This window comes from Falco rusticolus, chromosome 5 (genome assembly GCF_015220075.1).
Source record: "Falco rusticolus isolate bFalRus1 chromosome 5, bFalRus1.pri, whole genome shotgun sequence".
In the NCBI taxonomy this organism is placed as follows: Eukaryota; Metazoa; Chordata; class Aves; order Falconiformes; family Falconidae; genus Falco; species Falco rusticolus.
In genome coordinates this window covers 54949159-54972051 of record NC_051191.1, presented here as the reverse complement: position 1 = coordinate 54972051, position 22893 = coordinate 54949159, and the positions used below count along the sequence as shown (strand labels likewise).

Genomic DNA, 22893 nt, shown 5'->3' with positions numbered 1-22893 from the left:
AGTGAGCACATGCTCATATGTCTTTGTTAAGAAGTCCTTCATGACACACAAAGCTACTGGTCAGGCCTGATTTGGTGGTCATGGAAGTTTTTTTTTCCATACAAGCTTCATGTATATAACCATTTTTCTGAAACACAGTATCTTGTAATTCCAGCTCCTCTGTCTTCTGCATTACCTGCTGGGGTATGTAATTTCATATGAGCAATTGTAACAATTGCAACATTTTAATCCTAACTTGCTGTCTGTCTCTTAACAGAGGTCATACTCACAGGCACTATTTTGTTTTCTGCCATTTCTTAGCTTTCTGTAATTCCTCCCTCCTTCACTCTAGGTTTGTTCCTTTCTGTAGCTCCTTTGCTACGCTGTTCTTGATTTTGCTGGGTAAATTCTGTGACTCCCTCTTAAATCCTAAAGTTTTCTTCATTGTCCCATCCTCCTATCTCTGCCAGTCCTCTACACTGTCCCCACTACTGATCTTTTCTGATCCCTTGCAGAATAGTAACGCGCTTGGCTGTGTTGTCATAGGACCTCCTTGCACTTATGCCACCTACCAAATGGTCTCGTAAGTACCACTTTTTCCCCCTAATACTGTGATGTTAAAGATATCAACTGCTGAACAAAGTTGTTTTGTGTTCAACAAGCCAGCAGAGACATTGGGGTTTATGATACATCAGACACCTTGAGGTGTACTGTCATGGCAATAAGACTCTTATACATAGTCACTATGTTTGGTAAGGAGAAGAAAACCCGATTCCAAAGCCCCCTGAAGAAATCCCATTGCTAGCAGGGAAGCTTTTCTAATTTCTGACAGTAAGTCAATTGATCGATTAAGGGCTCAAAAGACTTAACTCTTCAACAGCTGCAGCAGGAAAGAGATGTTAGCTTGAGGTATGTAGACATCACAGCACTGCAGCAACAGGTGTCCTTCTGGGTGGTTGTTCAGTCATTGAGAAGGGTTTGAGTTACATGTGTCAAGAGAAGATCCAAAAACCCCAGCCATCTTCAGTAAAGAGTGTTTAGATACAGAGCAGCCAGTTTCATCCTAACTCTTCTGCCTGACAAAGCATTCCTGAAGAATGACTGTCTCTACTATCATATGATACATAAACCTGTATAATTCTATTCCCTATTATATTATACATTAATATGTTCTTTCTCAGATATTATGAAAAGTGTAAGACAAACCTGCAGACTTCTAGCATAAATCAGTTTAAAAAACCCCATCAGTCATGATGTAGAAATCCATATGGTTACCTGTGTGAATCACTTCCCTTTTTAAACTTGGGTAGCCTTTTGGTTTCACTGAGAGATACTGGGAAGATTGAGACACTCAAGCTTTATCTGCTTTTTTCTCTATATTTTGAGTGGCATGACCGGAAGTGAATACAATGTTACCAGTGAACATGTGTGATGGATTTACAGGAGAATCAAAAGAATAAGTTCTTACATATGTATAGGACCATGGTAAAATATTATACAATATACCCCATTTTATTCATAATGCCTCCTAACTCTATGTTTGCTTTTCTATCTGCTGGATATGGAGCTGCCCAGAATGATGCCAAAGTCTTTTCCTTGAACTCTGACACAGTTAAACCAGTGAAAAGTATGAACAGCAGGCAAAGCAATGAACACTAACAAACAGGCAGCTGGCTTTTGTCCATGGTACAATAGCTTTGCCAATCAGACCAAGTGCCTTCCTTTACAGCACATTAAGTATGGGGAGTGTGCCGAGGGCCTGTGCTGGCTGTAGTTCTCTGGGTTTCATCTTTGGCTTGTCAAATGGATGGTAAGCGACACTGAGTGTTAACTGCAAGAGCTCTGTGGCCCAGTGGCTGCTGGGATGTTGCTACAGAATGGTAGAAGTAACGAGCGTGGTTTGTGGTTAGGCCAGCTGTCTACCTCCAACTTTTTCATCATCACTAATTTAGGAAATTATTGGGCAATGATTAATGGGGTGAAATTTAGCAAGTCCAAATGCTGGGTTCTGCACCTAGGATGGAGTAATGCCAGGCACATGTATAAACTGGGAGAAGAATGTCTGGAGAGCTGCCCTGCAGAAAGGGCTCTGGGGGTGCTGGTTGGCAGCAGGCTCACTGTGAGCCAGTGGTGTGCCCTGGCAGCTCAGAGGGCAAACTGCATCCTGGGGTGCAGCAAACAGTATGACAAGCGGGCCAAAAGAGGTGATTGTCCTGCTGTATTCAGCATTGGTGAAGCCTTACCTTAAGTACTGTGTGCAGTTCTGGGCTCCATGATTTCAGAAGGATATTAAGGTCCTTGAATGTGTCTGGAGGAGGGCAACAAAGCTTGTGAAAGGGCTGCAAGGAATATCCTGTGAGGAGCGTCTAAGGACTTTGGGTTTGTCTAGTTTGGAGAAAAGTAGACTGAGGGGCACCCTCATTGCTCTCTACAGCTTCCTGAGGGAATGTGGAGAGGGGGGAGGTGCTGAACTCTTCTCCCTGGTATCCAGTGATAGGATACGTGGGAACGGTTCAAAGCTGCACTAGGGGAGGTTTAGTCTGGACATAAAGAAGCATTCCTTTACTGAGAGGGTGGTCAGATGCTGGAACAGGCTTCCTAGAGAGGTGGTCAACGCCCCCCAAGCCTATCAGTCTTTAAAGAGGCATTTGGATAATGCCCTTAATAATATGCTTTTGGTGAGACCTGAATTGGTCAGGCAGTTGGACTAGATGATTGTTGTAGGTCCCTTCCAACTGGAATATTCTATTCTATTCTAAGTCAGTCAGAAAAATGTCCGTTTCATTAGTGAAATACTCTCCCTGGCATTACTTATTACATCATCTGTGTCTGTTTCTGTTACAACAAGTATAAACCCTGTAATTTGGTAAGTGGGCTTTCCCTGAAAAATAAAGTTTTGTTACAATAATACCAACAACTCTAACAGTCATGTTTTTGCAGGCAAAATTCTCTGTTGTAAAAAACTACTTACTATACAAGAATTAAAATATTTTGATTCTAGTCTGATAAGATTGCAGCACCTAGGAAAATACTTTTATACTTAAAAACTTACTGTCTCTGTAGATGAAAAATATCTTTGCTTTGCAAATTCCCTGCCAGCAGAGGCTTGCCTTAGTTATTCTCCCTGAGTGCTGCTGTTGTACTGCTCCACAAATGTGCCATAGTGAAACATAAAAGATTTTTCCTTTGAGTTGTAGCAGTAAAGTTTTTTTGATGACAAAAAGCTGTCACCCTCCAGCACTGCCCTAATAAAGAGATCAAATCCATCCCATGTGAACGGCAGCCAGGCAGCAGAAGTAGATGGGTCCTTCAGCCTTTGGACTCCTGTCACAGCTCTTGGGCTGAAATGGCACAATGGTACCCAAAAGGGCTAGGAGAATTGGGGGCAGTGAGAGAAGCTGCCTGGGCCAGTTCAACAGGGCTTTTCAGTGCCAATACTGATTTGAAATCTACTTGTGTTCTTGAGGAGCTTTCTGTTTCAGGTTCAGATCACTGTTAAATTAATGCAGGGCACAAGAGGAGAGGGAGCGGAAGATGGAAATCATGTGGTAGTTGCCTTGGTGTGACAGCAACCCGTTTAGACTTGTCCTCTTGTCTCTCCCTTCAGAGTTGAAACAATACTGAGCCTGCCTCTGATCTCTGTAGGAAGTTTTGGACTGTCCTGTGACTACAAAGTAAACCTAACCCGCCTTCTGACCCCAGCCAGGAAAGTGAATGACTTCTTCTATTATTTTTGGAAGGAATCTCAGCTGCCATTCAAAACCAATACCTGGGAATCTGCTTACATTTACAAGAGGAATGAAAACTCGGAGGCATGCCTCTGGTAAGATCCGGATCCTCTTCTGACCTGGCTGTTGATAAACTCCATCTCCATCCTTGGACATGGTTCTTACAAGCTGTCCTTTGAGTCCTACTTTTTGAGAGCTGCCTTACAACTACCAAAGAATGAGAGAAGGAAAAGAAGAATTATACCCTTTAACTGTACTTCATATCTGACTGTTTCATTCAGTCTACTTTTAAGTATTCTCAAGCCTTGGCTTTTTCCTGTGGACAGCATAGTCCACCTGTAGTCCCTGCTGGAAATACCTATTTACTGCATTCTTGATGTAAAGGGTGTGACATGAGAAGCTGCTCCATCCAGCTCTCCATAGATGCCTTTTTTATGTCAGGGGTATTACCAAGTTCTTCTACTGTTTCTCCGCATTAGTGGCTCCAATCTGTGGGCACTATTGTTATTCCAAAACATCTACAAAGTTCCAACTCTATCTTTGAACATAATGACCCCCAATGATTGCAGAGTTTCAGCTATGCTTTCACCAGTTTGGAGCATTGGAGACAGTTTTCACTTCATGATCTGACATCAGCCTGTGATTGATAATCAGGAACGCTGGGTTTCTCCTTGCCTAAAATCAAGGGCTTTTTTTAGTCAAATAGACCCTTTAATATACTGATATTTATCATTACTCTTATATTATTGACTTACTTAATTTTCAGCTCATGTGAGTGTTTCTATGGTCCTTTGATTTTCTTCTTCCAATTTTGGGGCATAAAATGGCAATTAATTTTAAAAAGTCATCTTGTTTCTCCTACTGATTTTATAAATGTAGCTCAAAGGCAGTCAAGAATTCATGTAAATAACTATTATTTATCTTTCTAGTTCATAACTTGAGGAACTTTCAGAATGTTAAGCAAAATTTATAGCCGTGTTGGCTTCAGAGTGATATAAGCATGTACTTACAAAATATTTTGTGTACAGGATATAACTTTTTTTTCTTAATTAAGTGACCTAAAACCTGATCTCCAATTCACTGTTATGTAAATATTTAGGGATTTTTATTGTTTCCTCCATCTTTTTTAGTATAGATAGTGACTTGATCACATGGTGTAATTGCTATGATTACCTCTTGCTGATGCTTTGAAACATCAGTGCAATTCACTTATACTACCATCTCCATTTCTCCATGTTTGCAGCTATAATTGCCAATGCACTACACACACTTCAGCTATATCCCTTTAATCCTGCAGGTTTCAAACCTTTCAGGGAAGTCAGTGCCTGTAAGTTATTTCCCAAGTGTTTCTTACCTTGTCTTTATTAATACTTCTGTTCAGGATCTTCTTTATGACTTCAGAATTGTTTAAGCTCCTTTTCTTTACTGTTGAATTAACAACAACATTTAAAATTAATTTTGTATCTCTGCCCATTTCTCATTCTAATATAGTTGTAAAAATGCATCTCATTTGGCTTTAATAGGAATTGTGAGCTTGAAGGTTTTTGAACTGTCTAATGTAAAAAATTCATTTTTGTTAAAGCACAAGTTATGCTGCATGAGCTCATTGTTTTCCCTTTATATGTATAAAAGTAAGTGAATACAAAACAGTGATAACAAAATCAGGTTATGTCTCACCTAGGCATATGTTCCTGTGAATAAATGGTTAATGATTCTGTTCCTGAAAAAAAACGGGAAGCAAAAGATATTTAGTAGTTTATAGGACTATGACCTCAGTGTTGCTAGATAAAAAGTTAAGTAGTTTGAAAACAAAGAGACTTATTTTGGTTTTCCCTCTGCGTTAACTTTATTTCAGACAGAATGTCTCTCCTCAACACAACATGTTGAGGCAAGAATAGGATTTAGGAGTTAGCCAGTTTTGCTTAATCTGTTAGCTAGCTTTTACCCACTCGGCTCTTCCTTTTTTTTTTTCCCCGTCTCATTTTTCCCCTTCAAGTTTTAACTTGCTCAGTATAGGGTTTTTTTTTGGTTGCTACTTTCCTTCCTTTGCTTCTCTCACAGTCAGGGTACAGGTGAGGTTTTTTATCTCAGTTCTTTCTGCAGCTCCCATTTACTCCTTTAAACCTTCACATGTGTTTTTTAAGATTACCACTGATGTCTTAAAACAGCAGAGCTTCCTGACTGCCTCCCAGTTAGTCTCACTTAGTGTAATTTCCCCATATTCCTGATTTCTTTTCTTAATTGTTAATGTCTTATTACATCAGTGTATTCTCCAAACTCATTCTTTATACAACCAGGCTGAAATACCTCTGGGTGACTTTCCGAACACTTCTAAGTGTTTCATGCCCTGTATTGATTTTCTGTCTTCTATTGCTGCAGAAAAAAAAAATGTTCCATACTGCCTTACAAACACTCTTGTGTGCTTGTGTGCTGTAAACAGCCTATCTTGCATTTTGGCTTATTTAGGAGAATGTGAGGAGTTAGCAATTTTCTGACAATATCTGTGCTACCTTGTGTCAGGTACATGAACGCGCTAGATGCTGGAATCACACACTTTTCCAAAAACCTGAAGTTGAAGGAGATTTTAAGGACTCCAGTGGATCTCAGAAAAACTGTGAAAGATCCAAACCGGAAAAGCAATGGTAAGGGGATGGGGCGGGGGGGGGGGGGCGGGCTGAGGGTGCACTGTCCCCTGCAGGTAAGTTGCTTTTCCCAGGAAATCAGACCTACCCCTTAGTTACGTTTTAGGCATAGTCTTTCCACAGAAATGGTGGAGAAATGTAGATATACCATTTTGAATGGATGCAAACATAAAATGGCACAAAGTTCCTATATTCCTCTCACCATCCACATAAAATATAGGGGAACATCCTGGTTCCAGAGAGTTTTTGGGATGAATTATCCCACCTAAGCGCAAGTTCCATTTTGTGAAAGATTCAGAAATCCAAAAATCACAACTCCTCCTAAGAAAGGCCTTAGATATTACAAGACTGCTTAGCTCTCTACCATTTCTGTGTTTGCAGCCCTGGTACGTATGTATAAGCCTGATTTGTGCCATCAGGGGGTGGTACTTCTGGAAGTGATGCATCTAAATTAGAAAAATGGGGGAGTAAATACCTCATCTTCTCCTAAAACTAAGCACCTGGCATCAGCAGGCCAAGCAAGTGCAAGAGTACTAAATAAGCCAAGGAAACTATTACTTGAATGACATGTAACTTACAAATGTTCACATTCAGTAGCCCTTATTGCATCAGAACTGCTAATACTTATTTGAGTGAGGTAACGGTAGTGCTCTGGTGCGCCTGGACAGAAAATAGTGCAGGTGTTGAGACACCTTTTACCACTTCCCCTCAGATATCCTGGTTTTACTGCAGAGAGGTTGTAGCTCTGTGCCTGGGTCCCAGCACAGTGCAGTTAATGTACCTTAGCCCAGCATTGCTTTACTGCCTGCTATTCGAGCACAGGGGAGCAGGCAAATGCCCTCTTCTTGTCTGTACCTTTCACCAGTCCATCTCCATTTTTCCCCAATCTGTAGTGATCATCATGTGCGGTTCTCCAGTTGATGTCAGCAAAGACCTAGGGACAGCGGAAGTGGATCAGGACATTGTAATCATCCTGATAGACCTCTTCACGTAAGTATCACCTTTGCTTTTCCTCTTTTCTCTGCATTTTGCTGAAGGATAGTGATAATGGAAATAGTCTGAGTGGAACCGTTTTGTTGAAGAAATGTGCTTTCTCAGAATGTTTCCTGTAGAGGAATGCAGGCAGTGGGTTGATTGGCATTGATAACATGCAGCTGTGGCCTTGCCTTGACGGCAGGGGGTTGATTGACATGGACAATGTGCAGGTGTAGCTTGTTCCTGCTAAGTAGTTAAATAGCCCTGAGGATTGTGGGAGGGGTGGTTAGGTGGAGCAGAAGCAGGGCAGTCTGGCCTCTGGAGGAAGGAGAAACAGCATGGACAGTAGAATCTGACCAACAGTAAAAGCTTTGTTGCAGCCTGCTAGTTTGCTTGTGCTGCAACAATTTCCCATTGCTCTTGTTCCTCATGTCTTGCCTTTTATTTAAGCTGCTTAGTGTTTAATTTGTGGTACGTTCTCTGCAACATCCCCTTTAGTTCACATAATATTTTTCTAAGGCAGTGATGGAGCAGGTAGGGTTAACATTATCCTGTGGACTTCTCAGTGCAGGAAGCCATGAAAGAACCACAGAGTCAGAATGGTCATGAGCTGTTCATATGTGATATTGTACATTTTTCATACACTCTGCCCAACCAGACAATTATGTAAATGTGGCTTACAGTATATTTTTCTGGGCTCTATTTATTATATTTTTAAATTATTTGAGTGTACAACTGTCTTTTCTACTTTATAACTCTTCCTTTTTATAACCATCTCTTTGACACCTTTATAACTACGTAAATCTAACTTTTCAGAGTTGTTTCTTCGTATACAACCTAAATTTTCTGATGTTCTCTTTCATCTTTATATTACTAATTACAAAATCTTTATAGATAAGGACCGATACAAGCTGGCCTTAGCAATGGCAGCCTCAGAAGCTTTGTCTGTATACAAGGACTGAGAACTGATCTCTGGCCCTAAGCCTAAGTGGCACAGCACAACTCACATCTGTATGGCTAAGTGTAGATGCCCAAACTGTTTCTTGGGTATGCAAGTTACAGTCTAGGAGAAAATTAGTTGGCCTAGACTGAAATTGTGCCCTGGACTGTGCTGGCAGCTTGACAATATGGATGATCACAAGGCAAATTCAATCTTACTTATTTCACTGTTGATGTAGCAAAATAATCCAGGAACTTCCAGGGTTTGTGAGACTTTCCAGCCCTCGCATCCAAAGCTGACCTTGGCAGAGCACAGCTGAGGCACTCTGGGTTAATGACTTCAGTCATTTAATCTTTGAGTCCAAACTGGAGCCTGTGATTCAAGTTCTAACAATCTTCTCTGTCCTGTATGCTTTGAAGCTCACCATATATATTTCTTAGAAGTGCTTCTAAGAACTTTAGACTTTCCATTACTTTATCCATGCACTAGGAAACCCTGCTTGCTTTTCCTGAAGTGACTGGCCACAATTCCTATTTCTTTGCAAATGCACAATGGGGACTAGGTACATGACTGCTTTTGCTTACTGGTGTTGCATGTATAATTGTTGCCTCACAATAGGTGACGGTGATTATGAGCTTCTCTGCTGTGATATGCATCCTTCTGATGGGTCTCAGCCCATTTTGTGTGCTGCCCTCCTTAAATTTGCTACATACCCCTTATTTTGCTGAATATCTCAAATCATGTTCTCTATAAAACAGAGAGAAAATACAGACACATGTTAGATCCAAACTCAAGCTGTAGGAGAAGACAGTAGGCAGGTCCCATGCTTCTCCAAGAGTCAAGTCTCTCAAACCAAGGGATAAATTTAAATTTGCTTCAGTTCTGAGCCCTCTGGCAGCCAGGACACACAGTGTTTAAGCCTCCCTCAGGGGATATGGGATGCTGTAGGATTATCCTGTCTGGTGGAGTCCAGTGAAGTTTCCTTCTCACCCAGCTAATTAAGTTCAAGCCTGAATAAAAAGCACTCTGAAATTCTTTAGGGTGAGAAGTACAATGTAAAAGTGAGAAGGTTCAGGGAAAGGCAGGGACAGGGCTCTGGTGTCAGGATCCCGTCTGTTGGCCATGGAGTGGAGCCTGTGGTCTCCAAAAATTCCTTAATACAGTACTGACTGAAAAAATAAAAGGATGATGAATAATGAGAGAAGGCTTATAGCATATTTTTTTTCTAATCAATCTAGCTATAGCAGTGACAGAAGCTGCCACCTGACATTAATATTTATTATGAAATTCTTCTGTCACATGTGAATCCAGTGGTGGCCAGTCTGTGAAGCACTTCCAGATGGCCTGTCAAGGTGATGAAACCAAAGATACCTGAAAGCTACAACATTTTCTGCTTGTTTTAGCATAGTTTTCCAGTTCACATAATTTCCTCTGATTTTCCTACCTCACTGAATTAAACAAATAAAGCAATAAGCTGTGCTCTGCACCTCTCCATTTCATGCCCTCCTGTTAACTGCTTTAGTGCAAACCATGCTGTGATCAATTCTAGTAGGAAATATCAAAATTAGAGGAACATGCAAAGGAGTGCAGAAGAGGTCAGAAACATGCACAATAATGTGAAGAAATTACACATTGCAGTACTGTGGATTCCAAGAAGAGACTCAGTTTTAATAAATATAAACTCCCGCTTGAACGAAGAGGAAATAAACAGGACAGAAACCAAACAGTTAAAATAATAACAATAATTCACTGCAGCCTCTGAGTTTCAGATTGCCAAATCTCTTTGATACTACCTTTTAATGTAGTTAAACACAGAAGTTGGCATTAGGGTGTGAACAACATAAAGAGTTTTGTCCATGATGAAATTTTATTTGTAGAGCTACTGTTTTAACATGTTAAATAACTGCGCCACTGGGGAGAGGAGAGTGATTCTGTCATGGTTACTACTGCCCTTGTTGCTGATTGTTTGTGGGGTCTTGTGTTTCACTTTGCAGTAACACGTACTTCAGGAACAACAACTCAGCCCATTACATGCAGAATGTACTTGTCCTGACTCTGCCACCAGCTAATTACAGCTTAAATACCACAAAGACTGAGGACACCATCCTGGTAACCACACTGTATCTCATTATTGCATTCAGTCATTAATGCTCATGCACTAGGAAATGAAACTAAAAATGCAGCTATAATCATCCCCCATCATGCTTCTATGCTGATATTGTCTTACATTATCACAGGATGACATTTTGTCCTGCTGTGATGATGTAAATATGTAATATCGTAAGGCAAACATGCAGGCATATTCCTGCTTTGTGAAGTTCAAGTCAAGCTTTTAATCTGGTCTGCAAGTGTCGTGTTCATGGGGCATGAAGGAGTCTTACAGGTACACGGCCTTCTGATTCCACTTCTGAGTGACTGACAATCTTATATATAGCTGTAAAACATCACTGAAGGAAGGTCTATAGGTATAATTGAGATGTGAGCATGGAAAGGTCAGAACTAGTAATTGTTGACTGATTTTTATTTTTTTTTTTGTGCAGATACATATAAGCAGTGGCAACCATTGCTGTTTCTGTCCAGGGGCTTTCCAGTTAAACTTTAAAAAGGAACTCTCTTTTTCCTGTATGAAATATGTATTTTTTTAATTTCCTGAAAAGCAGAAAGTATGCAAACCCTGTATCTGCTTAGTGAAACTGATACTCCTGCTGTCTGCCCGGGAGTCAGACTCTACATGTAGAGTTCCTCCCAGGATTTGTGGCTTTGAGCTTCAGCTCTCCAGCAGGCAGCCTGAAGCTGGATTTACAGTGCTACCAGATCCCCCAGCCTGGGCTCAATGCTTTTTGGGTGCCAGCTCTATGGCAGGCTGATGGAAGTTCTGGCACAGCTCCTTGCCCCTGAGCTGTGGCCATCTGGAAGCCCAGACTTGCTGGCACCACCTCAGATTATCTGCACAGAAAGTCTCATCCAAAGCTAAGGGCTTTGGGTCTTACTGAGCAGACCAGCCCAGAACCTACAATGTAGGATTTCTTGAATCTGTTGTGCTGGGATCAGCATGCCAGAGCTTTACATTGGCCTCATAAGTTTTCACCACCTCCCTGTCTTCATACAGCAAAAATATATTTTGCTTCCCTTGGTTTTTCCAAGCGAGAATACTGATGTGGCATTGCCCATCTACTCAGTCAGTGCTCAGCAGATTCTGGTCTTCCATGCTGGAGTTTTTGCCAAATGGAGACCACCAAAGATGATGTAGCTTCAAGGCAGAAAAATGAACTCTCAAATTGCTATTTTTTTTTTCCCCTGTTCTAGGTGGAAGATGACTTTGTTGTTGGCTATTTTAATGCAGTCTTGCTGTTTGGACATATTCTGAAGAAATTAATCTTCTCCCAGAGCCTAGTGTCACCTGCCAGTTTCATCAATGAATTCCGAAATACCACTTTTGAAGGTAAAAAATGTACAGTCCTGTGCAGGATTCACTAAATTGATGAAAGAAGTTTGGTTTTAAGCACTCTTAGGATATGTCAATTCTACATTAAACAAGTCCAAACCCTTCAATGAGTTTTGTTCCTGCTCTTTTTCTGTCATTTTCACCAAGGATGTTATCTTCAGTATTAGCAGAAGCACCATATAGCATTTGTGCATAATGACCTCAGTGCATGCAACACAGACGAGACAGAGTCAAAATAACAATAATTTGAAATACTGCAATTATCTACAGACTGTTTGAGGGACCAGACTCCTTTTCTGGGCTGTTGTGTCTTGCCTGCTGCTTTTAAGTACAAAGCACATTAAAAGAATATTGCTGCCTAGGGAGAGGTGGGGGAAGGAGAAGAGAGAGAACTTCCCAGCCAGCAGAGATGGAGGGCAGGGATGAGGACCTGAAGGTGGTGTCATTCTTTTGGCAAAGAGCTGCATTCTTTATAGGGAGACTATTTGGAGAACGAGAAAAGAGCTGGAAGAGTGAAGCATACAGGGGGGTTCCAGAGTCCGCGCTTCTTCCAGGGGCAACCTAGCACTCAGGTTGTTAATTTGCAAGAGTGGCATTTCTAAAGCTTTCCCCCAAAGGCCTAGTCTTGACTTGAGGCCAATATGTATGAAATACTATTGATGTTCAAAACGACTCTGAAGTCTGACTAACTAAGCTTCAACGAAGTAGTTTTGGCCTTTTTGCAGTTTACAAAGACATCGTAGGTCTGGGTGCTGGCAGTGTGAGTGTAAGTCAGCTAGCAATGGGTTGGTTCTTCTTAGTCAACTTTCTTTTTCCTCTCACAGGTTCTCTAGCACCAGTGGGCTTTTGTAGGCCATGGGCTTAAAATCACAGAATTAGATCTTTTCCTGATGACAGAGGCAAGACTTACACAAAGTGACATTACCTCTCTGGGAGCAAAGTCCCAGCTGTCGCCTCAGATGAGAGATCTGTACCAAAATGATGACTCAAAGCTTTGTGTTTATGTCCCACCTCCTTTTGGCAAACACATATGTAGAAGTTTCCCAGATTTCCCTAGTATGTTCTAACAGGTATTGGGCTTATCTTTGCTTTAACCATAGTGTCCCAAACTAGCAAAATATAGTTTACTGATTCCTCCTGGAGACAGCATCCTTTTTTGAATATCAGTAAACTCACCTCTTCCTTTTCCCTCTAAATTTAAAAGGTAAGTTGCACAAACTTTTTAACTTACCTGAAATAAACCTTGCACTGTAATGCTCCGTATTAGTTATAGGTTTAGTTTAAAAAAAAATAAAAATCCGAAAAGTGAAAGGTGTTGAACGACCTTCATTCTTTCTTGTGCTGGAGGCTGGTAAAGTAGGGAGTTCATATAGTAATTGATTTGCTATTAAGAAGGTGGACCATGAAAAACCTCTAGCACCAGTGGGCTTTTGTAGGCCATGGGCTTAAAATCACAGAATTTGATCATTAGGAAAAGACAGAGGCAAGACTTACACAAAGTGACATTACCTCTCTGGGAGCAAAGTCCCAGCTGTCGCCTCACATGAGAGATCTGTACCTCACATGAGAGATCTGATTTTCATCAGTGAAAAGGGAGAAGGTAATTCCCAAACTAAAATAATGATGATGCTGAACTTCAGGTAAAGTAAAATAAGTCATCAGCAACAGCAGCAGAAGAGCAATCTGAAGCTGATCAAAAAGGATTCTCTGAAAAAGAAGAGTCAAAAATAAAGGTCAGACTTTCAGGAGTGATGGGTATTGGCTAAGCTTGTGCTTTTGTTGAAATAACTGACTTCATGAGAGCAAAGTCAAACCATGCTGAGGGATTTAGGAAGTTCCACCTTAAAATCCTTGGAATGTGCTACATAGGCAATTTCTCAATCTGCACATTTGCTGACATACAGAGTCAGGAGGTTAGAGGGAAAAAAATGGTTAAAATAATATTATTAGAGCCAAGCAGGCAGCTCTCAAAAGTAAGAGGAGTGAAAGTATCCCTGTATTTCCTTTCTTGGTGATAGATTCAAACTGTGGGTGGAAACAGGCAATTTCCCTTCTCACTTCTAAAATGGTCCCTACAAGGGAGGTTACTCTGACATTCTTGGTATGCTGAAGAAACCTGACAAATACATTTTTCTATAGCTAGAGGGAGACTTTCCTCTTTGGTGCAGTCAGTTCAACACCTTTTTATTGGATTTTGTGGAGAAAATGTAGCATGCTATTAAGGCAGAAGTAGCACCACATTCAGCTGATAAGTATTTTAGCATGTACATGAAGAAAAGTATCCTGAGCAGCAGAAATCCTTTTATTTTTCCCATCCTTCCTGCCACATGTTTGTCTTTCTGAGAATGCAAGCCCTCTGACTAATTCCTTATGTCCACAGGTATACTGGGTCCTGTGACTCTAGATGAATTTGGAGACATCGATACCAATTTGACCGTGCTGTACACGCCACAGACTGCAAATCATGTATGTATGTCCAGGAAGCAACTGTTTGACCTTATATATGAAAGGAGAAACAAAATGCCCTGTACTATAGCATAAGAATTATGAAAGTAACTACAGCAGAAGTGGTGGTGTGCCAAGGCATGCTGTGCATGCCAGGGCGGGGTCATGGGAGGTGTGCTGGAGACTGACAGGATTGATGTCATCTGGTGATTCAGTAAATTAAGCACAACTAGTATTGTGTGGGATTGATACATTTCTTTTCAGAGAGAGGGGAGGAATGAGGAATAATATGGCAGCCAAACATGGCTAAGCTGAGGAATGCACCACTGTAGCAGAAAGAGCAAGAATTACTTTTGAGCTTGGGCAACACATTTATTAAGGGTAGTTTGAAGCAAGGGACAAAAGAGGGAGAGCACATCTGCTGAATGCATTTCTCCCCTCCTACACCCATAGTTCAGAACTCTTCTGTATTTCAACACTCACAAGAACGAGACGCATGTGATGACTACCAGTCCGGATTTTGTCTGGAGGAACCACAAGCTGCCCAGTGATATTCCAGGCACTGGTGAGACACCCATTAAACCTACCTGTTCTTTGAAGACAAGTCACACAGTCCTAAGATCCACCTGATGTGCAATCCAGCATGCTACCTTCACACTGCCCCCAGCCAGTGATGCCAGCAGCTGGGGATGGGACAGCATCTTTCCTTCCCCTGGCCCAGCCCCTCATGTTCTCTGCATCCTGCCCAGTTCTAAACCTGCATTTCTGTTTAGGCACTGCTAAGTCTCTTGTAGATTCCATACAGTACCATTGACTGTGGAGCATATCATGGTATGTTTTGGAAGAGGTCACCCTCAAACATATAGCCTTCACTAGAAGATGGTGGTGGTGTGAATTGCTTGAAAGACTGTTCATGAAAGGCAGCAGAGTTAAGGTTATGATGAGTTATCTGACTCGGCATCTCTGTATTGCTGATGTACCATGGTGGCTTCTGCTTGTCTCTTTATCCTCATCATAGGGAGCTGGGGAGAGGATAAAGCACTGTGCAGGTTCAGGGTGCTTCTCTGGAGTGGTCTTTTAGAAGAGCTGGCTTTTTGCAGAAAGACAGCGCAAAACTAGGTTATTGCTCTATTCACACCCAAACTTTAATCTGAAATCCCAGAAATCACCACCACCTTTTCTTTTGAGTTTTCAGTGACTCCTGGATAGAAAAGACGAACCCCCTTGCTATTCAACATAGCAGAGTACAGCCTTGTCAGTCTGATCAGATTGGGATTGTTTCCCCATTTAGACTGTTACCACATGTTGATTGGCAATGGAAAGGCATATGCTTCAGAGTATGATATGCAGGATAAAAATTATTGCAGTGGCAGTGGTTGCAAAGGTTTGTGCACAGTGGGTTAGTGTTCACCTGAGTCATTCCCATCAATGAGTGTCCAAAGATGCCGCTGTTAAAGGTCTCCATTAGTTTGCTGTACTGCTTAACTCCATTAGGGAATAGGCAAAGCAGTAACTAGAGAAACAAACACTCCATTCACAGTGGGGCAGTGCATGGGTTCAAACGTTTTTATTCCTCAGTGAAGTAAATCAGATGGCTTCAAATTAGGGCTTACCCCTACCAAGAGAAGCAGGAATAGTGGTTCATTGCCAGGAACCTGTGGGAGCTGTTAGGAGCAAGCATCACCACTGATGAGACTCTAGTTATACAGCTCTGGGAAGAGCAGAGGGAGTTCAGTTGAGCTTTCATTTTTCATCTTTGGTCAAATATCTGGTCTCCCTTGGTATGATCATGAGTCCTGCTTGTGTTGGGACAGCAACGCTGCCCACAGGGTCTCCCTGCACCAGCTCCCTGAGCCATGTGCTGCCTGGTCCCAGTCTTCTTGGTGCACTCCAGTCCCATTCTCTTCCATCACATGGGCCCCACAACATGCTGTGTTGTCTGTAGATCTTTGTATCTTTAAAACATTCCCTTGAGTATGTCTTTGTTTGAAGCTGCTGCACAGCAGCAAAAGAAAAATGGGAATTCCAGAAAGTCAATGTCTACAAACCAGTAGCTTAACATTCAACACATAACCAAGGCCTGACTTTGTGGCCAAGCTATACTAAACCAAAGTAAAACTGCCTCCCACAGGCATTGATTCTTTTGTTTTCACATGTTTTTAAAAATAAACCTTCCTTCCCTGTGATTCTAATAAATATATTCCCTCAAAGGGCAACTTTTTAAGGCCAAAGTTTAAGTAATCATCATGCCTTGCCAAAGCCCATCAAAACTTTCCAACCAGAAAGATACATTTCCTCCAGGGAGGTAAGCAGACACAGCAGCCAGCACCCTGCTCCTTCCTAAGCTGTAACGAAGAGCAGCTGACCCAGTTCTGCTACCCTCGTTCCTCCCGGCACCCTGTAATAAAGGTGGTTCATCCACACCTTCCCATTATTCAGGAAGTTGTAATCCTCGCTCTAAAAGTGGATAAGGTCAGCCTTAATACACAAACCTTTCTGGTTCCAGAGGACCTGAAAACAGTTAATTTGTGATGCACTCCCCTTTGAGTGTTTTAATACTAAGAGCCAGGAGGTGGTAGCAGAGCCTCAGGAACGGGAAATGGTGGCCCCGCAGCACTTCCATGGGAAAATACAACTTGTTGATTGTTAAGCAGCAAGTCACGATTCACAGACCTTGAGTTTTAGGGAATTTATACGAAATGTTTTTTCACATTCTCATGTATTTGGTATTTTATAGTGGTGACTTAATGTCCTTTCTTGGTGGAGAGAAACAGTTGTACTCACAGTTTTCAAAGGAGAGCATCAGACTAACGCTACATTACTAGGAGGCCCTGAGCCTGATGCTGGGATGAACACACAGAAAGAAAGTGGGGAGATGTGATGTGCAGAACAAGAAAATCAAAGCCAGAAATCTGGGTCCAAATTCCAGAGGAGTTCCTAAAATTAATCCTACGTCAGATGCAGACACTTACATTAGTATGTTGAAAATTCCTGCTCACTTGCTGCCTGATTCTGAAAGCAGGCAGTGTGCATCATGTTGCTTTTCACTTATTATTTTTAACACTAACTTTTTCCTGTGTGCCTTTATTTCTGTTTCTGGTCACAGGCAGAACATTAGCCTCAGTAAGGCTGAGTAGCTCTGCTCTTTTACTATCCATAACCAACATGGCAATCTGCAACACCAGGCTCTCATCTGCCTCCTTTGCTTGAGAATCTTGCTCAGTAGAGTAGGTACACTCTAGATATCAGGCCACCAGATGAAGTCCTGCACTACGAGCCCGTTGCTCTTCAAAGAAAGTTGGAGGCTGCAATTTTCCTTCCAAGTACCCCTGACCTCTAAGAACTGACCTAAGACAGGCTTCAGTTTGCTTTTTCCACATTAAGGCAATCAAAATTACAACCTTAAATAGTCAGTTCTCAGCCTTGTCCACCCTGCCTGTCTGTTCAGGCTTAGGACCTTTGTGTGCTCTGTGATTTTGGGTGTAAGTCCTCAGATGCCTGAACAGCCTGATTCTTGAACTGTTTGGCACCTGGCAGCTTCCAAGGACACTTGACTAGCTTTGTGCTGCCACTGGATTAATTTCCCTCTATAGCACATGAATTTCTTATTGAAGAGTAGTACACTCAGTAGCCCTTGTTATCCCAACATAGTGTTTACGTAAGTGTTCAGAAATTAATCCACAGTCTCTGAAGCTCTGTGTACAACAGCTGCAGAATGGCTTTAAACAACTCCCCAATAAGGGGAGAATCCATGGGTGAAATGTTGAAAAGTCTGCATGTGCTAAAAGCTGTGCCATGATTTTCATCCTGACCTCTTCTTGGATAAAAAGTTCTTGTGAGAAATGCCTTCCAAATCCACAAGTGGCTGTACTCTGTATCAACTGAAAGTCTGTGTGGAAGCTTCAGATGTATCCCATCCTGAAGCAAATTATATCAGTAAAGAATCTGGGTGATGAAGGTATGGGTAGTTGTGGGAAATTCACTGTCAAAGAGGCATGTCTTTCTCACTGGGTGAGTACCCAGCAGGACTGGAAAGTAAAAGACAAACATTATAAAACCTGAATCAGAAAGTTATCACTGAATATTGCCTTTAATGATAAAACCAGTAGAGATCAGCCCTTGCTCCCAATTTCAGAGAAATCTTTATCTAAAGGAGTCAATGAGGAGCCTATTTTGCATTAAGCCCTTCACTGGGGAAAAACAACGTTTCCTGTCCGCCAGTGACTCTGATTTCAGTCCGCTGCTTAACTACATCCCTATCCCACAGACAGTTGTACTCAAGGTTTGCCTCCACCATCCACTCTTACGAAGTCATTACAAGGAGTAGTCTGGCTGCTTAATTTTTTTGAATGTAGTTACTAAGAAAAGTTAGCATTGTTCCTGGACTATTCTGGTTTGTTTATAAAGAGAACACCTGGAAACTGCTGCTGAGCTGTGTAAGATTTAGTGCTGTTAAATTTATCTCCCACATGGGTATCCTTATAGAGTACCCATGCCTCAGGAGGAGGGGTTGTAAGACTGCACTGCTCTGGGTTGTGCTTCATCCCACAGTGAAAGAGGCAGGCATGTGTCATCTCCAGGCAGTGCTGGGCTTTACCAAAGCCTCTCAACTTGGATGTGACCAAAGAATATCCCTGCTCAGCTACTGTGACTTGCACACGTGTGGGTGAGGGCAATTTCTTAAATATCATATTGTTTTCCACTGTCAAGTTGTTTATTTTTCAATTTTTCTTTTCTGCAGGTCCGCACGTCTTGACTATTGCTGTCTTTACACTCACCGGAATTGTGATTCTGGTTCTGATCATCTCTTTGCTGATTCTAAGGTACCAGCCCCTTTGGCATTCTGTTTGTCCTTGAACAGATTTCCTCCTAGGGCAATGCCTTTGATCTCTCCTTGAACAACCATTCATTAGGTTACCTTACATACCCGGGTGATTGAACTCAGTGTGAAGTATATGCTAAGTAGTGTTTGCATCCATAGTGTTGTTACGTCAGGTTAATAATCAAGGGAGAAGACACAGTAAGGCTCAGAGTTTTTGCATCTGCTAAAAAGCTCTGATTCCTATACATACACAGGAACATATCTCAGACCAGTCTTCAAACTTTTTCCACTTTGCTGCTCATCTTTAGCTTCCTTGGGGTTCACTTGTGTTTCTTTAACCTATTGGTGACATAAAAGTTCAATCTAGAATAAAGTATTTGTCTTGAGTCACTGTAGGAGTCAAAACACCATGAAGTTTTGGTGTTTTCATTGCATGGATCCACGTTGCCTTTCATTTTCCTCTGACTCAGTCCAACTCCTTGCATACCAACTTTTCTAACAGCTAGAATTTCACAAGTATAACATAGTTCACCTTTATCATGATGGAGAAATTGGAAATAGAAATCAATGGTGTCTCCTTTTGCTAGAAGAAACGCCACACCATTCCCAAAGTATATGGTTTTCTTTCATATTAAAAAAAAAATGTTTTACCTGTGCATCTGTTTGCAGTAGCTCAGCATCCCTCTTTGCTATACATCAGAGAAAGTCAGCAAAATTGAATAAATCAGTCCTGGTTTTGGCTGGGATAGAGTTTTTTGGGTTTGGTTTTTTTTAGTTCTTAGTAACTGGTACAATGCTGTGTTTTGGATTTGGTATAAGAACAATGTTAATAACACACCAATGTTTTTGGTTGTTGCTAAATAATGTTTATAGTCAGTCAAGGACTTTTCAGTTTCCCAGGCCCTGCCAGCAAGAAGGCTGGAGGGGCACAAGGAATTGGGAGGGGACGCTGCCAGGACAGCTGATCAAAACTAGCCAAAAGGACATTCCATACTGTAGAACATCATACTTAATATATAAACTGCATGGAGCTGGCCAGGGCCTGCTGAATGCTGCTGGAGGACTGGCTGGGCATTGGTCAGTGGGTGGTGAACAATTGTACTGTGCATTACTGTGGGGTTTTCCCTCTTCCCTTTGGATTTTATTAATCTTCCCTTCTCTCTCCTTTCATTACAATCATTGTTGCTAGCATTATTGGTTTTGGGTTTTTTTCAATTATTAAATTATTCTTATCTCAACCCTTGAGTTTTACCTTTTCCAGATTCTCCCCCCCATCCAGCTGGGGAGTGAGTATGAGAGTGAGCCCCTGGGTGGTACCTATTGCCAGCTGGGGTTAAACCACAACATCAGGTCTTAAGAAAACTTGATTAGAAACAGACACTACCCAGGCTTTCTTATTTTGAATGGACCGATCTGCTAACTAAAGATTTTCACAAGAGAAAATCAAAGACTAAGGCATACAACTTTTACGCATCCAGCTGTACTCAAGAAATGGAAGAGCTAATCATTGCCATATCTAAGAACTTATATAAACAGACAGGTAAAGTTTGTAATGGCTATGAAAATTGATAAAATTTGTCTGGACACAGCATGAACTTGTAAAAAGTTCTGTACTCTTCCATATTTGTGGATGCATAAAGTCTAAAGATTCTGTTTAGATTATTAGATTATTATTGTATACATATCATTGTAATACTCCCAAGCATCAAATATAGAAGAGATTCGTGAGGATTTTTTAGAATAAATCTTGCCCTTCTAGTGTTGAAATAATAGCAAACTTCTCAACTACAATTGCTACCAAAGGTTGTCCCCTAACAAACAAAGCAGAAGAGAGACTAAGCTACAAAATGAACAAAATGCCTCATTATTCCTTCCTTATCTCCCAAGTTCCTAGGACACTTGAACTATGATAGAACTCCCTGTGTAGTTCTGACTGCTAAGTGAAAAGGCAAAGTCCTGAAAAACACATAACTAAATATTAGACCTAGTAGATTTTAGTTCAATTTAATCCCCAGCTGATACTGGTTTGAATTGCAGTGCATCCTGGTGATGCAACATAATTTACAGGATTAAACTGAGAAAAACAGTTCTCACTGCAATTATTGGTCTTTTCTTATACATATGTATGCTAAAATGTATTGGAGAAGGGAAAGTTTATGTTACTAGTCAATACCATGGGTTCTTCTGCTTGGAGCATTTGCCAGCAGTGTTAGGATTCTCCTGCAGTTTCTCCAGTCAGTCCAGTGGTTTTTTTTAATAGGGGAAGAACTTGCATGAGTTAAGCAGTTAATATGATGAGTACTAGCTGCCTTGCAGCTTTTCTCTAAGAGAAGACAGTGTTTGCTCTGCAGTTCTGCAAGGGAGACGGCAGTTTCCTTCTCCCCATTCCAAGGGCTCTTCCCTCATTTTTACAAAATGTGCAGAATACAAGGGACACCCACAAAAAGGCATCTCATCTCAACACTGTTGTTACCTTCTGTCCTGGCATTGTATTCACACCAGTTCTTACCACCCAATGTTGATGGCAGGACTTCCTTTAGCTTGTATTTGTTTGTGGGAACTTTCTTCAGAGTACATTCAATAACATGGAGAAGAAAACTATATAAAATCCTGACAACCTTTTGTGCTTTAAATTGTTCTGACCTCCATTGAGACTCTGGCAATTGCCTAGCAGTTGTTCTGCTAGATCTGTTCTGTTCTTCTGCTTGTCTATGGAATTGAATGAACATTTAGGCTTTCCCAAAGCTAGGGGAATTAGAGCAGCCTTAAACTGGAAAACTGTATTAGAGCCACAGGGTTTGTGCTCAAGCCTTGCCAGCCTAGCACCCCATCCTTGTGTCATCCTGACACTAGAAACTTCCCTGTCCTAATCTCCTGTTGTGCGTTTCAGTTCACTGGGAGGATATTCTGAATGGGTTTGCTTGTTTTGCAGGAAATACAGGAGAGATAATGAGCGCCGGTGGAAGAAATGGTCCCATATACCGCCTGAGGAAATCCTGCCTCTGGAGACCAGTGAGACAAGTCATGTTAGTTTGAAGGTAAGAAGAGAAGCACAATGCCCAAAGCTAGGTCTTGGATTCTGTCTTTGAAAGATCATCAGCACTGAGGTGCTGGCATGCTCTGACTAAAGTGCAAGCTATGGCTTTGGTAGAACTAGGATCTGTTAAAATTATATTATATACATCATTTTTTAACCCTCACTTGCTGAATTGAAGAAAAAAGACATTTTTCCCCATCTATCACTTCCTAATAGAATATATCAATTCCCCATCAGTAAAGCTCATTTTGTCATGGGGTACCATGACTGGGTATTGATTTCCAGTCTCTTCTTGTTACAAATTATTTCCCTGTGCTTTGTTATGCCCCTGTATCGCCTAAAAGCATGAAAGCAGTAAGCAGAGGCTCGGGCAGCTGTGGGAGTGGCGGGGATGTCCCACACTTCTGTGGCATGTAGTGGCCCTCCCTAGAGAGGCTTATGTTTCTCTGTGTGGCACACACTGACAACAATATTATCTCTGTGGACCTGCCGAGTGAGGAGTAGATGATAATTGCAAGTTAATTATTCTTCTTTGTTCTCAGATTGATGAAGATAAGAGACGTGACACCACCCAGAGACTGCGCCAAGGAAAATATGACAAGAAGGTAACCTCACTGCAGTGCCCACGCTCCCTTCCTCAGCTTAGGAGGGCTCTTTCTGGGAGGAGGTTGTTCCTCTGCAGAGGCAATTCCGTTACCCCCCAACCTTGCAAAATAGCTTGATCTTATGGAAGGAATAAGCCATTTATTCCCTGTCAGGTGCTTTGCATTTTGCTTACTGACAGGAAACAGAATGTTACACTCCATGAACCCTAGCCTAGTCCAGAAACTGCAGAAGCAGAAACAGGAACCAGAAATCCAATACATTTTGGTACTGTGGA

General features: G+C 41.5%; 1 protein-coding gene across 1 annotated transcript in view; it reads left to right on the top strand.

Moving 5' to 3' along the window:
- Positions 1–22893, top strand: part of GUCY2C (guanylate cyclase 2C) — a 48225-nt gene that overhangs the window by 2400 nt on the left and 22932 nt on the right. Inside the window, exons 3-13 of the mRNA XM_037390390.1 lie at positions 495–562; positions 3587–3802; positions 6228–6349; positions 7243–7339; positions 10259–10373; positions 11571–11706; positions 14090–14175; positions 14608–14719; positions 18896–18977; positions 21909–22014; positions 22556–22618. Coding sequence (XP_037246287.1) covers positions 495–562; positions 3587–3802; positions 6228–6349; positions 7243–7339; positions 10259–10373; positions 11571–11706; positions 14090–14175; positions 14608–14719; positions 18896–18977; positions 21909–22014; positions 22556–22618 — 1203 coding nt within the window. The remainder of the gene's footprint in view (positions 1–494; positions 563–3586; positions 3803–6227; positions 6350–7242; positions 7340–10258; positions 10374–11570; positions 11707–14089; positions 14176–14607; positions 14720–18895; positions 18978–21908; positions 22015–22555; positions 22619–22893) is intronic.